This window comes from Bidens hawaiensis, unplaced genomic scaffold, assembly GCF_021521415.1.
Source record: "Bidens hawaiensis isolate Kalapana, Puna unplaced genomic scaffold, B.hawaiensis_p1.1 tig00023835_1, whole genome shotgun sequence".
Lineage (NCBI taxonomy): Eukaryota > Viridiplantae > Streptophyta > Magnoliopsida > Asterales > Asteraceae > Bidens > Bidens hawaiensis.
The window spans coordinates 240,863-259,593 of NW_027505039.1; the positions used below are offsets into that span (position 1 = coordinate 240,863).

The following is an 18,731-nucleotide window of genomic DNA, read 5'->3' on the forward strand; positions in this document are numbered from 1 at the left end:
CGAAACATGTCCGATCTGCCGTAAGGCCTGCCTGGATAAATTCGGAGAGCATGCGGTTCATTGCAAGGAGATGCCTGGGTTCAAATACCGACATGATTGGGTGCGGGACGTTCTTTGGGACATCTTAAGGCGAGCTGGGATATCAGCTAAAAAGGAAGCCCCCGTAAACTTTCTTACAGACCCCACGGAAGGGAGATCCACTCTACGACCGACAGATTTGCTCGTCTTTGGTTGGGCCGGGGGAAAACACGCTTGTGTTGACCTCACAGGGGTATCTCCCTTAGCTGGTTTGAGGGATAATGGGTTTGTAGCTAGGCAAGCAATGAAAAGGGCTGAAACGAAGAAGGTGGAGAAACATGCTAAAGCCTGCGAAGAGAACCAACATGTTTTTGTCCCTCTGGCTTTTGATACATTTGGCTCCTTGGCACCGGAAGCTATCCGTTTTCTAACCAGGGTCCAACAGGTTGTGCATAGCAATGTGTCGACTCCAAAGGGGCAGGGGTATGTCTTTAGCAGGTTAGGGTTTGCAATTCAGAAAGGGGTGGCGGCGCAGCTTGTTGCCCGCCTACCTGCTATATTGATGTAATATCTATGTTTCTACATATTGGAACCCAATTTTTGACACATCTAAATAAAGAAAACGGAATTAGAAAACATTGTTTGTGACATCTTTTTAATGTTTGCTAGAAGGAACAAATATGTTATGTATAACTTACTTTTGATATATTATTTTTTGGGTGCATTTGTGACAGATGCTAGTTCAGTGACTTTAACGATGGCCAACAACTGTGACCAGCCTGTTTCGCCTGGGATCGTATCGAATTCTGGGGGCCCTGGTCTTCAACCAACGGGCTTTACTCTTCAAAAGGGCGAGTCAAAGACGGTGACAGCCCCCTCAAACTGGGCTGGCGTGGTGTGGGGTAGGACAAACTGCGCAAACGATAAAAATGGTGTGTTTAGTTGTCTAACAGGTGATTGCGCGTCTCAAAAGGTCGAATGCAACGGTGCAGGAGGCATTCCACCGTTTACCTCGATTGTATTTAACTTAGCGAAAGATATTGGTGGCTTGGATTACGTTTATGTTAACTTAGTAAATGGATTCAACCTGCCGTTGTCAGTTACTCCTAAAGGGGGTACGGAGCGTAATTGTACAGAGATTGGCTGTATAGTTGACGTTAATGAAATGTGTCCAATCCCGCTTAGGGTGGTCAATTCAAACAGTAAGGTTCTTGCCTGTAAGAGCGAGTGCCTAGCGTTTGGACAACCACAATATTGTTGCACTGGAGATTACGCATCAGCTGTTACTTGCAAGCCGTCGCCATTTGCCCAGGTGTCGAAGAGCGCCTGCCCAAGAGCGAAAACTCACCCCTACGGTGATGAAACAAGTATATCTACTTGCATCGCATCAGATTACAATATAATCTTTTGCTCTCCATCAATGAGGTAAAATTAAGATAGCTACAAGCCTGAAATATATATTAATATATTTTTTATCAAGTATGTCATCATTTACTTGTTTTCTTTCCTTTTTTTGTCATACTTTTTACAGCGAGAAGCAACCAGTCTCGGCAGGCACCACGGATAGTGATGGTGCCGTTCCATTTAAACTTTTGCTTGTTTTGGCTGGGGTGCTGCTGCTGTTGATTACTAGTGTCGGGATTGGCTACGGCTGTCACATACCAATTTATAACTACTTTCAAATTCAGTGTTGCAATCATTGTTGCAATCAGTGTTAGGGACTAAAAGTGATTCGTTTAATCAAGTTTTACGGATCCGGATTGAGTGTATTTGGAAGACTATTTTAAACTACTTTACCAGTTTTCTTTATGCCTATTTTGTTTTATGTTTGATTTTGACTTTCATCAATACAAAAACATTTTTACATCTTTATATTTATTTGTATAATGTTATTCAGGTCCATGCCCGGTCTGATCTGTGATCTGGTAAGACGTTTGGGTCAATAACCGGTCCGGATATGTAAACATAATGTGATTGTACAAGTGAATGTAAATCATAGTGTCCACCCGTTATAGAACTACAAGGATGCAGCAAACCCGGTGGACACAACGGTCAACGTCCGTCCAATAGTCAACCATTAAACTCCCGCTTCAAACACGGCACCATTAAACACTCCTATCCACCTTATAATATTAATCCTCTTTTAATCATCAACATATAGTTCACAACTCCACTGAACTAAATCACTAATCACACCAATTAATTACCACGGACGATCAAAACCAACAGAAGCTTGATCTTGATCACTTCAAAGGCTTCCCAAATTCGCCATCCCATACCGTTACAACCTCACTTTAAACCCTAACCTTGACCTATGCACCTTCTCAGGCCATCTAATTGTTGACGTTTCCATCGTTGAATCCACTCGGTTTCTCGTGTTGAATTCGATTGATCTCGTCGTTCACGAATCGCTTTTCGTAGACTCCAATAATAACGTAATCACTTAGTTTGTTCATTTTGTTTCGGTAGTTTACTCTGCGGTAGGGGTCGAGACTATCCCGAGCTCAACTAGTCTCGAACTCGGCTTGTTGTGAGCGTTTTTTAAAAACTCGAGTTTGACTCCTTTATTGCATACTAATTAATTTATAAACATTTTTTTAAAAGCTTGGCTCGAGCTTGTGTGTAGGACCTTAAACGCAGCTCGAGCTTTACTCAGGGCTGCCTTGTTTATTATTATATAAGTTATTTTATTATCTTTTTGTACTTTGAGAAAAAAAGTAACATGCATAAGTTCGGCTCGAGACTCTTTTTTTTCAAGGTCGGGCTTGACTCAGGCTTGCTCGTTTATTACTTACTAATTAATTTATATACATTTTTTTAAAGCTCGGCTCGAGCTTGTGTGTAGTACGTTAAACGAGCCAAAGCTCAGCTCGAGCTTGACTCGGTCTGGCTCTTTTATTATTTATTAATTAGTTTATATACCTTATTTTATTATCTTTCTATGTTTTGAGAAGAAAACTTTGACATACATAAGTTTGGCTTGAGCTCGTGTGTAGTACCTTAAACGAGCCAAAGCTTGGTTCGAGCTTGTTAAGGGGATAAGACTTAATAACACTAGGGTCGTTAAGGCTCGACGAGCCTAAACGATCTTCTCATACAAGGCTTGAGCTTGGGCTCGTTCATTAAACAAGCTTTATTTGAGGCTCGACTCGGCTCGTTTTAAGCTTTTTATTAGTTTGATCTCGAGTAGCTCACGAGCGGCTAGGGGTGTTTGCGTCCCTACTCCCTATATTGTGGATGCTCACCAGGTGTTTGTGAAAATGCAGAAAGTGGTTCCTAGTGAAGTGGTGGTTGACCATGATGCTGAGATAATCGTGTTGGTTTTTAATGAGCCTCTCAGTGCAGGAGACGGTGTTTTGGAGATCAAGTTTACCGGGGTTCTTAACGAACATATGAAGGGTTTCTATAAAGGGTATTAGTAGGGATGCGTATGGGTCGTTTCGGTTTTGGGCTAAAACCGAAACACCAGTTTTTGAGATTTTGAAAACCGTTGATTTCGGTTTCGGTTTAGGTTCGGTTTCGGTTTTGCCTTTTGAGGTTGAAAATTTTGAGCTAAAAAAAAGGTTGGCCAAAAATAATGAATTTGGGCTAAAACTTTTTGTTAGTAAATTTACATTTGGGCTTAAATATTTAGGTTAACCTGTATATTAAACTATTATAAATTACATAAAATTATTAAAATCTATACACTCTGTTTTTCGGATTTAGTTACACGCAAAATCGAAACCAAACCGAAAGTTTGGTTTTTAATTAAACATAAAACCAAACCATCGGTTTTTGTTTTGGTTCGGTTATATTGGTTGTTATGGTTTCTGATCGATTTTATGCTATTTTTTACTTGAGCTCCGCTGACCTTTGACTTTTTATATTAATAAGAGCTATATAAATTATTGGCTGTTATGGCAGGACTTATGTTGATGGAGGAGTGAGAAAGAATATGGCAATGACAAATTTTGAACCTTCCGATGCACGACTGTGTTTTCCATGCTGGGATGAACCTGCACTTAAGGTGTAACGAGTCATTATTCTAAATATCTACAGTAATAACTTTACAAAAGTTGCTAAAATAGTCAAAGATTTGATTATCAATTTGAGTTTCTTTTTTGTTCCATAAATGTTTCTAGATGAAGTAAGTATTTTTATCAAATTTGGTATTGTAAAAAATGCATGCAGGCTACCTTCAAGATAACAGTTGGCAATGTACCATTAGAACTGACAGCATTATCGAACATGCCTGTCTCTGAAGAAACAATCAATGGAGATTTCAAGACCGTGTGCTTTCAAGAATCACCATTAATGTCAACTTATTTGGTGGCTGTTGTCGTTGGTTTGTTTGATTACATTGAAGAAACAACGCCCGGTGGTAATGTCATTTTATGTAACATATAAATATAAATTTAATTCAGTTTCATTACCTCCAGCTTCTGTTTATTGGCTTGATTCACTTTCTTGCAGGCATTAGAGTTCGTTCATATTGTCCCGTTGGTAAGAGCGAGTATGGAAAGTTAGCATTAAGTATTGCAGTCAAGTCGATTGAACTTTATACAAAGTAAGTAACTTCATATATATATATATATATATATATATATATAGGATGAGTATCATTACAGAACTGCTAAATTTTTTAAGAACATTTTTTTATAAAACCCTTGAAAACTAACGTTTTTTAAGAACCCTTGAAAACTAACGTTTTTTATAAAAAAAATTGTTTGCTAATGTTATTTGAGTATAGTTTTATCATTTTATATATCTATATTTACGATTACAATTTTGAAAATTAATTTTTATACATATTTTTGTTTTTTTAACACATATGTAAATTTGTGATTAATGTATGTAATAAAAATTTTATATATAAAAGATGATAAAACTACTCTTAAATAACGTTAATATATACAAAAAATTAAAAAAATGTTTGGTTGTAATGAGTTCCTAAGAGTTCTTAACTTTTTTAGAGTTCTTAAATGATACCAATCCTATATATATATATATATATAAACCATATGTCATCAATTATTCAAACTTATGGATATTTTATAGGTATTTTTCAATGCCTTACGCGCCTCCGAAGCTAGATATGGTAGGGGTTCCTGATTTTGGGGCTGGGGCTATGGAAAATTATGGGTTGATCACGTTTCGTGAAACCGAGTTGCTTCATGATGATTTGAATTCAGCAGCAGCTAACACACAAAGAGTAGGAAAATATTTCTTAATCCCTATATATTTCATTGTCTTGTTTATTTAATCATTATCTCTGGCATTATGTTCATTTCAGCTTTTGATTGTTGTAACACATGAAGTTGGACACCAATGGTTTGGTAACTTAGTGACAATGGAATGGTGGACTCATCTATGGCTCAATGAGGGTTTTGCAACATGGGTATTTGTTATACTTATGTTATGAATCACTATCTTATACTATGAATTTATGATATATGATAAATGATAATCTAGGTAAGCTATTTTGCAACCGATACCTTGTTTCCCGAATGGAGAATTTGGACACAGTTTCTTGAAGAGACCGCTGACGGTCTCAAATTAGATTCAATGGAATAGTCTCACCCAGTTGAGGTGAATTCAATGGAATAGTCTCACCCAGTTGAGGTGAATTAATTATTATTATTATTATTATTATTATTATTATTATTATTATTATTGTTACTACTACTGCTACTGCTACTGCTACTGCTGCTGCTGCTGCTACTGCTGCTGCTACTACTACTACTACTACTACTAGTATCATTATTATTATTATTATTATTATTATTATTATTATTATCAATGGCTTCAGAATTAGTTTTCGTATAAATACATGTATTTTTACAGGTGGAGGTATACAATGCTAGCTCAGTGCTTGAAGTTTTTGATGCTATAAGCTACCAGAAAGGATCTTCTCTTATTCGTATGCTAAAGGAGTATCTCGGTGATGACGTTTTCCAGGTTAATGAAACTGTCAATTTCCTAAAATACCCTGCAATATCCTTTATATGTTTCTGATTCAGCCTACTTGTTTGTTAAACTTAGAAATCAATGAGTTCTTACATGAAGAAATATGCATGCAAAAATGCAACAACAGACGACTTATGGAGCGTTCTTTCTGAAGAATCCGGTGTTGAAGTGAACAAACTTATGGATATATGGACAAAGCAAACCGGGCATCCGGTTATACATGTTATACTGGAAGAGCGCACTTTGGAATTTGAGCAGGTTAAACTATTTTAAGCTGGTTATGTTAAGACTTAAGACTCTTTTAATATTAAATATAGCATAGTTTTGCACATTGCAGACTCGATTTACGTCATTGGGATTGCAAGGTGAAGGTCAATGGATAGTCCCAATAACTCTAGCAGTTGGCTCGTACGATAACCGCAAACAGTTTCTTTTAGAAACAAAAGTTGGAAAACTGGATATATCTGAGTTTGACCAGTCAAATGACAAGAGTCAAGAGGTTACTGAAAAACCATGGGTCAAAGTCAACGTCGGGTACACGGGCTTTTACAGGGTGAAGTATGATGGCGCACTTGCAGCTAGATTGACAAAAGCCATAAAAGACAAATGCTTGTCTCCCGAAGATAAATTTGGTATGCGTATGTTTAAATTTAGTACAGCGATTTTAATATGCAATATAGCTGAAATCTTTGCTTACAGGCATATTGGACGATATGTATGCTCTTTGTGAGGCTGGTGACGAGTCGATATTATCTCTTCTTACCCTGATGGATTTGTACAGAGAGGATCTTGATTATATAGTGTTATCAAGACTTATCAATGTATTATTAATCTTGTATTTTTTTCTAACTTTGCTTGTGACGTATAGGTGGCACTGACCGCTTTATTTCACTGCTTATGTGGCAGGCTTGTTATAGTACTGCAAAGGTATTAAAAGACGCTATTTATGATCCATGGAATCATCTCAACCAGTTCTTTGTGGATCTTATTATATCATCTGCAGAGTAAGTTACCTTCTAAATAGACGCAGTATATTATTTTGTAATGATATAAAATCACTTGATTAAAATATTTAAAAAAACTTCCAGGAAGTTAGGCCTTGAACCGGTACCTGGAGAAAGCCATTTAAATTCAATGTTGAGGGAAGAAGTTTTTAAGGCATTGGCCACTTTTGGCCATAAGGAAACTCATGAAGAGTTAAAGAATCGGTTTCAGATTTATATTAGCGATAAGTAGACGCCCGTTTTTCCAGTTGGTATCAGAAGGGTACAAACTGTTCTTTAACAATAATAATGTTTTTTTAATAGTTTAAGTTTTAACTTCTAAAAGCTTCTTATTTTCTTCAGGCTGCTTACATTTCTATAATGAGAACGTCAAGTGTTACCGACAGAAGCGGGTTTGATTCCCTACTAAAGGTATATAGAGAAGCCGATGCAATTCAAGAGAAAGTAAGAATTCTGAGTTATCTAGCTTCTTCTCCAGACCCGGAATTAGTCAAAGAAGCTTTAAGCCTCATGTCATCTGATGAGGTATTTCACTCAATTTTAATTATATAAATATTATAATTAATCCAACTATGTTATTCTCTAGTTATGTTTAATCTCTGTCTTCACAGATTCGAGAACAAGATGCGTTATATGTAACTGCACGCATAAGCTTCGAAGGCCGTGAAACAGCATGGACATGGCTAAAGGTGGGAGTATAATATTGATATTGTATACTGAATTAGAGTTGAAATTCAAAACCTTGATGGCTAACATTTTGGTTTTATGCTAAACTGTAAATAAATTATTGTTGGTGATTGTATTCTAATTTCAGGAGAACTGGGATGCGATCGTAAAGCGGTGGGGTCAAGGGATGGTGCTCCATCGTTTCATAAGAGATATAGTGACGCCGGTAAGTACTATTAAACTTTATTAACTGAAATATTAAGGTTGTGCGTTGTGGTAGCGCCCCATGCCACCTCACCCAAAAAGTTAGTTAAACATCACGCCACACATTTTAAAGAGGGGGGGGGGGGGAAACATTTGCATTTCATCTGAATTACATATATAAAGGTTATGATGCCTTTGCATCTGAATTAAAATAAGTTATGATGTCTTTTAATTCATGTAAAATTATTATTTATATATAAATGCGACATTTGCATTTCAATAAACTTATATGATTTTACATCATAACTTATTTTAATTCATATACAACGCGTATATATATATATATAGGGGAAGGTTAACGTACAAATGAAATTAACGTGCTAAACGTGAGAATCAAGTAGAGTAATTATATATACAAGTAGAGTAATTACATAATTACTCTACTTGTATATATAATTACTCTACTTGATTCTCATGTTTAGCATGTTAATTTCATTTGTATTTGATCCAAACCCTATATATATATATATAGGGTAAGGATCCTAAGAGAACCCTTTGCAAATTGAGAACTTTGAGAACCATTTTGGACCACTAAAAACACCTTTGAAAAAAATATTTAAAAAAATCATAAAACAAAAAATAACAAAAATTTAAAAAAAGTAAAAAAACCAAAATTCTTATATTTCATTCCGGTTTCATTAAAAAAATAAAAAAAAAACAAAAAAAACGTCGTATTATACACATATGTATAATTTTATTTAATCTTTAGTTACGTAATATACACATATGTACAGTGTCATTTATCTTAAATTATACACATGTGTATAAAAAAATCATGTAAATGTACATATATGTATATATTATACATATGTGTATATAATTTGGCTAAACCGAGTTTTTTTTATATATATATGAAACCGGGATGTTAAAATAAGAATTTTGGTTTTTTTACTTTTTTCATTTTTGTGTTTTTTTTTATTTTATGATTTTTTTATTATTGAGTTTTTTGTGGTCCAAAATGGTTCTCATGGTTCTCAATTTCAAAAAAGTTCTCTCATGATCCTGATCCTATATATATATATATATATATGTATGTTTTGGTTAAACCACAACGCGCTTGTTAACGGGTGGGTTAGTTAAAGCCCACTGCCAACGTGGCACTTGGCAGGGCGTTATGCATTTTTTAGTTAAACTACATCGCATAACCTAAATTTAAATTTTAATTTAGGTTATCTGATAACATTGTTTGAAACACACTTCAGTTTAGCAGCCATGAGATGGCAGAAGAGATTGAAGAGTTTTTTAGCAGCTGAGTGACGCCTTCGTTTGTCAGGATCTTGAACCAAAGCATAGAACAAATCCGAATCAAAGCCAAATGGATCGCAAAAATTAGGCAGGAAGAGTCCCTTATACCTAAGTTAGCAAGAGGATTGACCAAAAGTCCAATGCAAACATAGAGTACCTTCTATACATGTGTGTATCATGTATGTATAGCTTGTATCAATAAAGTTTTTTGTGTCCTATGTAATGTATACATGTATATGTAATGTATCACATATCTTTATTAAACATGTATAATATCATATTATTATGTTGTGTTTTAATAACATTTCCGGAATAGATGGATTGTTTGGTGCTAGAATCAATTAAAATATAAAACAATTACATATGTATATATATTTTTTTCAATTATTCTTTCATTATCTAAACAGCTAAAGGATATCACTCAAAAGTCAATACCTCACATGTTTTGTAGTTTTTATGAAGCATGTCTCTATTATACATTTATACCTGTAAAAAAATAAAATCCACCATTTTTAAGACACAAGCAATAAGCATATGTTGGATTCAATAATATTAAAATATAAAATAAGAAACCAATCAAATGTCACTTGGGCCTGATCCTGGGCCTGGCCCAAGTTTAGACATCCTCTCGGACTTCTCGAGCTTTAATCCGGCCCTGAACCGTGCAATGAAGCTATCAGCTTTGGTATCCACGTCTGGGCCGGGAAACAAAAGCCCGGTCTCCGTTGTCATATCCACGTCTGACGATGGTGACCGGGCCTCATCACCGTCAGGGGACGCACTTCTGGAGCTAAGTGTACTTTGCAACCTAACAAAGTCACCTTCCACCGCGAATTTCCAATCCGGCATCTTGAACGGTGGTAGTGGTGGCGGTGGTGGAATTTGCTTCATTGGAGATTCTCCGCCGCTTGAGCTGTCGTCAATGCTGGTGAAAGCAGTCATCATCAAAGAAGCTCCGGGCTTGTCGGTAACAAATGGAGCCACACGAGTTATAGTGACTTGTCGAGCATAGTTTTTAGTACGTGATGGTGGAGGTGGAGGTGGTGGTGGCAGTGCGACTGATGTAGACTTATTTCGACGGTGCTCTTCTGCACCACTCTCCGTCGTCATCACACGTGGATTTGACTCTATTGACGCTACCGGTTGAGACTGGTGCAAAAGGGCACCTAAATTGTCAACACTCCGGTCCCTCAACCTCTTTTTCTTCTTTTTATGATGGAAAGACGTAAAGAAGTCTTTTCCTACATTGTCATCAGTTGTTTTCCGTTCATTCAACGACAAAACAGGTGACGACAATGCTGCATCCCGCAACGGACCCACAACCGGGGACAATATTCTTCCCAATTCAGAGCTTCTAGCTCTTCTCTTCTCCACCTCACCTTTCCCGCCTTTTTTCTCCAAAGACGACTTTATTTCCGGCCCCATCCCGGACCCACCACCTCTTTCTCGCCGGTTCCGTTGCCGGAGTAAATTCCGGCCAGACTCCAAAACATGATAATAATCAATATGTGTGTCATCTGAAAATCTCCAAGGATCTCCGGCACGGTGGTTCAACGGCGGCGACAGTTCCCGGAGATCAGGATAAGATATGCTAGTCCTCTGCCTTCTTAACCCATACACATTCGGAGCTCCGGTTATCATCTCCAGCTCACTCTGATCATATACATTATCAAGAATTAATCTTTCAACATACCCATCATCAAGATTCAATCTTTTAACATACCCATGATCAAGATTATGATCAAGATTCAGTTTTTGATCAAACCCATGATCAAGATTATGATCAAGATTCAATCTTTGATCATTGTTTATGTTTCTACTAATCAACCCAAACACCAAAGCAATGAAAACCAATATTAAGTTGATGGAATCCCAGCTTCTTTTAACTAAACTTGGTCTAAACACATTGGATGACAAGCTTATAAGATATGGGATAATAAACACCATTGAAATGATTGCAAGTAACAACAAGAAGATGATTAACACAAAGGAGTTGAAGAACATGGAGGAGATGTGGTGGTTGGTGGTGGTTGTTTGTATCCAAAATGGTGATGTTGGTGTTTGTTGTAGTTGTTGTTCATCATCATCTTCTTGTTCTTGTTGTTCTTCCATGAGTTGTGGTGGTGAGAGAGAAACAGAGGTTTCATGTTTTGCTTTAAGCATTTTGGTTGGTAGGAAAGGAAGGAGGAGTCTATGTAAGTTGTTTGGTAATATTAATATGGAACTTGCTTTGTAACGTTGGTTGCATATATGTATCGGCACATTACATGTTTTGCTTAATAATAACATTATGTTATAGCTAAAATAAGTGAGGTAGGGGTGCCCATAGAAATCGAGAAAACTTAACCGAAACTGAAAAAAACAAAAAAAAAAAAACAAACCGAAACAAAAACTGACGGTTTGGTTTTATGTTTTTGTAAAAACCGAACTAACGGCTCGGTTTTGGATTTGCATGTAATAAAAACCGAGAAACCGAACCGAATTCTTATATTTTTATTTTTTATATTAGGTAATTTATAAGTAATATGTAGCTCAAAGATTTTTGGTCAAATGTATAATAGTTACTAGTTAACAATTAACCAAATTATTTATACCTATAATTCATTATTTTCGACTAACTTTTTTTTCCCTAAACATTTCAAACTCAAATGGCGAAAACCGAAAAAACCAAAATTGAACTGAAACTAAAGGGAAAACCGAAAAAACCAAAAAAATCAAAACGAGAAGTTCTAGTTTTCGGTTTGGTTTTAGCCCAAAATCACATCGCACTGCACCATGCACACCCATAACCAGGTAAGACCCACGAGACCAGGTCAGTTATTTACAATATGGTTCACTGTCTTTCTTGATTCAAATCTGAAAGAACTTCTTTCGATATTGAAGCCATGCCTGAGTTGTTGCTTATTAGCATCCCTCTTTTGCGCAAGACTTAATAACACTCGAGAAAGCTACAAGTGCATTGGCTCAACTCGAAGGAGAGTTGTCTCGGCATAGTGAAACTGCTTCTGCCTATGGTGTTAGTTCTCGGGTCCTGAGAATCCCATTAAGCACGTCTGAGCCGAGTCAAGTCTTATGGGTCTGACCATTTTGTTTTTACATAAACTGGGTAAGACACCCGAGACCCGAACCAATCAAATCAGGTCATTTACAATAGGGTCGAGTCCCGTGTTATAAGAATACCACTACACGAATCGGTGTCAGATCTCACGGGACTGATCCGTTTGCACACTCCTAGTTGTAAACCTTTCTAAAGTTTTAATAACATGAAAAGTGTTACAAATTTACAATGTTGTTCAACAAAACAATTAAAAAGAACAGTTGTGTGTTAGTGAAAAATAAGTAAAACTTCAACCAAAACTTTAAAGCAAAAGATAGTATATAATGTGTTTAGTGTTAGACAAATAACTTGTAGTGCAAAACTTATATTGTGTATTAGGTATTCAGGTTGAGCTAAGTAATATATATTGTGAGCCAAGTAAGATTTGAATGCATGCCTTATGTATAAGAATGTAATTTAATTTAAGTGAAAAAAAATATGCTGATTTTTTTTATTTTATTATTATTTTTTAATTTAAGTGAAAGATGCATTTTAGTTTGAGTAACGAGCACTTTTCCTCTTGGTTGTCAAATGACATGCTTAATTACTTGCTTATTTTCATCCCTATTTTAAGATCGGAAGAAAACTTTAAAACAGGTTTTGAGTTATTACAACTAATAAAAATCTAGCATGTTATGACTTATTATGAACACAACCAATTTTTAATTATATATCTCACATCCATTTAAACAGTTGAGTTTAATCATTTATCTATATACGTTAGCAGTTGAGTTTCAATCCGTTTGTACTAAACCTAAACTTACAAATTCTGTGTTAGGTTTGTGTCAATGCCAAAAATTCACACCGCTATATGATGTCATTAACGATAGATGGTTTACGGCAATTTTATGCATAAATAAATAAACTAAGGTCACAACATAGCATGTCTTGAAGGAATGACAGCTTCATTTCCTCCTACACGTCTCCATGCATAGAACACAACTTGCCATCTATTAAATATTAAGTACATGAAGTTGTTAGGATACATATAATATATGTTTGTTTACTAATTATCAAACCTTAGGCGACAAGTAATGATATTTAAGCTTTGGGGAAAATAATGTTTAGTTAAGTTTGGATAATAACAAGGGTATTGGATCATTTCAGAAGTTTTTTTACAGCGAGAAGTGCGAGAAGTGAAGGTGTAACTCAATTAATCCCTAATTTCACTTCATTTCTTATGTGTAGGTGTGTATGTACGTGTGTAGGTACGTATGTCTGTATATGTGTATGTATGTATGTGCGTAGGTACGTAGGTTTCAATGTGGCTCGGTACATTTGTATGTGTATAGGTAGGTTTGAATGTGTATTAAGATACAACCAACCTCCGTACATGTAGGTAACATCATAAGCAAGAGAGTGAAAAATTAAGGATTAATGGAGTTACACATTCGCTTCTCGCACTTCTTGCAAGATCCATCCCCTAATAACAAGTTGGTATATGCTATTTAATTAATTGTGGAGTCAAAGTTATATAGCAATTTTAGTTGCAGTGTAACATGTTTACGTTAGTCTATAAATACCAAACTTTTGTAAGGGTTATAATCAAGTTTTTGAATTAGTTTTCTTGATCAATAAACGTTATTAGAGTTAGTTAGTTATTATTTTTGTCTTTCATATGTAATTCACCACTTGAAATTTAACATATTTTCTTAAAATTGATTTGCTTTCGGATGGAAAATTTTTATTATACATTCTTAAATTTATAAATTTTAGATTATTATTATTATTATTATTATTATTATTATTATTATTATTATTATTATTTATTGGCTTATAAAAAATTTTAGTCTTGTGCACTACAAAACAGTCAGAATACTTATGATACTTAAATCAATATATTTAATATTCATATTGATTTTATATAATGATATTTTCTTTACACATATATATTATTATTAGTAGTAGTAGTATTCTTATATTACTGTCGAACTTGGATTTCCTTTGTATTGCTTTATACATATGTACTTTAGAGCTGAGGGTATCTCTGGAAGCCACCTCTTTATCCCTTGGAATAGAGGTACGGTGTGCCTACATCCCACCCTCCCCAGACCCTACCTATAGCTTTGCTGTTTGTGGGACTTCACTGGGTATGATTGATTGATTTTATATAAAAAGGAATAATCAATTAGTAACCAAAGGATACAATAAAACATGGTTGATTAGAAAAGGAAACATAGGCCAATTATGATTAATTGGACAAATTAAAATTAAAAAAACAATAACAATAATCCTGGTAATTTAGTATTTTGTTTAGAGCTTAAAATAGCAAAACCTTGATTAGTACTTCTACGATTGTTTCAAGATATGACATGTTTTGTGTAGTAGTTGTCACATTGATGTCATATGTTACTAGAATTTAAAAAGTGAAGTATATTTCACATAGTGGAATATATTATAAAAAATCTTCATATGACAAGTGATGGGTATGGTCGGACTAAGGATAAGCGGAAAGACATCCAACTTTGGCTAGTAACGAAAAATAATAATTATAAAATTAATGAAATTGTGTAATTTTATTAGTAGATTCTTACAACGTTTAATTTCTTATATATCATAATGTATGTATTCAAAAGATGTGTCTAAGGCATGTTAACGGGTCACAACGTGTTTTAGTCACAATAACGTCATTTGGAAAAAAAATATTTTCAATTAGGTTCAGGTTAAAACGAGTTTTGATAAAAATAGGTACAAGTCGAAATGAGCAATTTATAGTGCCTTTTATTTTGGCTAATGATAATTCATATTGAAAATTTAACTGGTGAAACTTCTTACATATATAAAGTAAACTCACTTGCAGAATGATAATAAATTACACTTAATTCGCTCACATGAACGCATGATGATTAATAGCAAGATGATGAAATATGCATTCCTTGTTGGCGAATTGAGAAAAAATAAAGTATAAATCTATGATAAAAAATATATATATGATTTTTTACATTGAAATAAAAGGCAAACAAATAAAAAAAATATTTTTTTTACACTGAAATAAAAGGCAAACAAATAATATATATATATATGATTTTTTACTGTGCCTTATGTCCAAGGCTTGATGCAAAACTACTATCGAGCCGGGGGTCTCATCGGAAGCAGCCTCTCTATCCCTATGGGGTAGGGGTAAGGCTGTCTACATCTTACCCTCCTCAGACCCTACCATAGCTTGGCTATTGGTGGGATATACCGAGTACGATGATGATGATGATGATGATGATATATGATTTTTTACATTAAAATAAAAGGCAAACAAATAACAAGTTGCGGGACTATTAAAATCAAGTTACATGTAAAAAGTGATATTATATCACTATAACATAACTCTTAGCAGCAACAACAACCGTACTAAGTATATCCCAACACCAAAGCGAACAACATACAAACACACACCAATAACATAACAACTTGCGAAAAAAGCGACGTAGTAATATACAAGCGCATACGACTACATAAAAACAGGAAGACAATCATATGCAAATCCCAACTAAATCTTAGCACAGTCACATACCATTATACCTCATAAAATCACTAGATGGAAAACAATTATATATATATATATCAGTGAGATAGTAAGCAGTCTGACTCTACAAACTATATTATAACAGTATTCTCATTACACACATCTAAAGCCCATATGTAAAATGAATGGACTAACAATGAGAAACAAAACCAAAACATTAAACTTGTCTTCTATAAAAAAAACATTATCCAAACAACCAACCAACAAACAAATAATATCACGATTTTGTTTTAAACCTCCTTTGAGGTTTAAGATCCACCACAATCACTGATATATTGTCATTGCTTCCTTTCTGTAACGCCAACATCGTAAGGTAATCCGCTGCTGCTTGCGCTGTAGGATCCACCCCGTTAACCTCTCGTTCCACTACGTTCCCGATGTTTTTCTTGTGCCAGATTAGGATCCGTTTTCTTGCGACGTCACATGCTTCTTCGTTTGACATTACGTCCCATAATCCGTCACTTGCTAATATCAGGCACTCGTCTTCGCGGGCCCGGGCTGTGAATGTGACTTCTGGTTCCGGTATTATCGATGGTTTTAAATACCTATCACCTGCGAAACACATAAAGGAGTAAAAAATATGAAAAAAAAAAATATATTTTTTTCATTACAGCTTATAAAAATATTGGAAGTGGCAATTCAATCCATATGGATTATGTTTTACCTTTAACGAGTCAAAAGGATGAAAACAATCCAATGGATTGAACGGGTTGTGGGTAGGGGCGGTGCAAACGAGCTGAGTCGAGCCCAAGCTCGCCTAGGCTCGAGCTTGGCTCGTTTTGAGTTCTATACGAAACACTTGAATAAGGCACGGCTTGTTTATTAGTTATTATAATAATTGGATATATATACGAGAGGGTTCATATATATTATTTAGTTATTTTTATAATATATAATTATATGATTAATATACTAAATATAAATTAAACAGATAATAGGCTCGTTTAGGCTTGGAAGTCAGCTCGAGCTCGGGCTCATTTACTAAACAAAGTTACTTTTAAGGTTCTAGCTCGAGTTCAGGCTCGTAAGCTCAGGTAGTTTAAGCTCGACTCAATCCGAGCCTATAGCAAGCCAATCTCGAGTAGCTTGCCTCATTTACACCCCCCCCCCCCCCCCAAAAAAAAAACCCAAATTGTATATTTGATACACAACAAAATAATTTTATTTATAAAATTATATTATTAATGCCATACAAAATAACCCCTTTTGCCACTCATAGAAATACCGAGACTCACCAATAGATCTCGACATCGCGAGCACACCAAAAACACGGTGACCTTGCCACTGTATAACCTTTCCCCTGCTGCCTCAATTCTTGCATATTCATCTTCCCTATTTGGCTAAATAATCAGGCATTCAAGCAACAAGTTAGATTTTTTTATAATAAAATAAAATAAAACGTTATGTTAATATTCAGCAACAGGAGAAAAAAAATGTTTACTTTATGGTCATTTGATAAAGCTATGGCTTCTTTGCCACGATAAAGTACAGCTCGAGAATCACCACAATTTGCAACTACAATATGTGATGAACATATTAATGCCACCACAGCAGTGGACCCTACGGTTTCGGGTGCCACTGGTTCAGAAGTTGCGGTCCCACTGACCCCATTATCTACCTTCTGAAAACAATTAGTGAACACTTTCTCCCAACGGATCTGTACACTGTCGTTGACCGTATCTTTGACCAGTTCTTGTTTCATGATTTTTAATTCCTCTTGTAACGCGACATGGACACGATCTCGACAGTAATTCGCAACCTAAATCAAGAAATAATTCAATTTCAGTTTTATATTTCTATGGGTCAAACAATAATACTAGATTAAAAAGAAAAAAAAAAGGTAACATGGGTCGGGTCAAACATTGGTCAAAAGTGTATTTATAAAGCATAAAGACTGCTAAATCATTACCGAGATAATAAAATTTGTGTTAACATAAACTAAGAAATTTCAAGAAATACCCGAGCTCCACCATGGCCGTCGTAAACACCAAAAAAGTGAGCCGTTAAATCACTCAAATTTGTATTCAATGCATGATCCATAACAAGCATCTTAATCGGTATTTTCATAAACTGAGGAACAGCAATAACAGCATCTTCCATTTCTGGCCTTTTACCGCAAACCGAATTAGATCCCCAAAGCGGTAAATACTCCAACTCAAAAACACTTTTTACAACTTTCCTATGCTTCTTATCAGCAATCGCCATTACAGACGCTTTCAAAGTATGCTCATTTGTCGTAGCTTCCAAACTAATCACTTTCGCAACTATTTGACCGTTATCTATGCCCTCGATCGCCATAACAGACGCCTTTAAACTACCCGAGTTCGCATTCATGGCTAACAATTCACTATTAATTTCAATCGGTACGTCCCCAACCGACATAACTTCATCACTATCACTTTCTTGAATCATGATTTGATCACCAACAATGGTTTCGGTAAATAGATTCATGTGAGCGAAATCCACGTGATTTTGTCGAGGGGTATTTTCGGAAATCGGATTGTTGGTTAAACTAAACGTAACTGAAACCGTGGACGACATATCTTCCATTTAACAACTTTTTCTTTCGAATTACAAAGATCTTGATCACTAACTACTTCAACAATTCAACACCACCCCAAGCTTGAACACTAATTCATAATAACCCTAAGGTTGACTAATCAAGATTTGGTCAACAGATCAGATGTCACAACAACTGGATCTAAATATCTAATAATCCATTATCTATAAAACAAGAGGGTAGGTTCAGTTCCTTAAGCGGGTTCAGCAGGTGGTCAGCAGTAACTCCGCCCATGCTAAAGGGAACGTTGTATTTAGTAGGGTAGGGTTTGCTATTCAGAAGGGGGTAGCGACGCAGCTTGTTGCCCGTCTATCTGCCGTTAGTCCCGTCTATCTGCCGTTAGTCTGTAATTGTCCCGATGTAAACATCATCTATTAATAATTAACCAATGAACATTGACCAATTAAGTTG

At 35.4% G+C, this 18,731-nt stretch overlaps 1 protein-coding gene and 2 pseudogenes across 3 annotated transcripts; 1 reads left to right on the forward strand and 2 right to left on the reverse strand.

Moving 5' to 3' along the window:
• Nucleotides 1-775: 775 nt before the first annotated feature.
• Nucleotides 776-9,378, forward strand: LOC143610102 (aminopeptidase M1-like; annotated as a pseudogene). The gene is made up of 21 exons (XR_013149529.1): nucleotides 776-1,443; nucleotides 1,550-1,639; nucleotides 1,916-1,943; nucleotides 2,227-2,453; nucleotides 3,285-3,430; nucleotides 3,925-4,027; nucleotides 4,192-4,381; nucleotides 4,474-4,567; nucleotides 5,059-5,212; nucleotides 5,294-5,398; nucleotides 5,473-5,589; nucleotides 5,845-5,958; nucleotides 6,043-6,225; nucleotides 6,305-6,599; nucleotides 6,667-6,788; nucleotides 6,874-6,971; nucleotides 7,056-7,233; nucleotides 7,314-7,496; nucleotides 7,583-7,660; nucleotides 7,786-7,863; nucleotides 9,104-9,378. The product of XR_013149529.1 is annotated as an aminopeptidase M1-like (transcript).
• Nucleotides 9,379-9,722: 344 nt separating this feature from the next.
• On the reverse strand, nucleotides 9,723-11,309 carry LOC143610103 (uncharacterized). The gene has a single exon (XM_077084676.1). It carries the CDS (start codon nucleotides 11,307-11,309, stop codon nucleotides 9,723-9,725), a length of 1,587 nt encoding a protein of 528 aa, XP_076940791.1.
• A 4,495-nt stretch (nucleotides 11,310-15,804) lies between these two features.
• Nucleotides 15,805-18,500, reverse strand: LOC143610111 (protein phosphatase 2C 16-like; annotated as a pseudogene). Its single transcript, XR_013149533.1, has 4 exons — nucleotides 17,720-18,500; nucleotides 17,202-17,519; nucleotides 16,996-17,100; nucleotides 15,805-16,312 (listed from the first exon to the last, which is right to left on the reverse strand). The product of XR_013149533.1 is annotated as a protein phosphatase 2C 16-like (transcript).
• Nucleotides 18,501-18,731: the final 231 nt, after the last annotated feature.

What these genes read in the sequence shown, in the direction of transcription:
- LOC143610103 (XM_077084676.1), bottom strand. Translation starts at nt 11,309, where the DNA reads ATGCTTAAAGCAAAACATGAAACCTCTGTTTCTCTCTCACCACCACAA.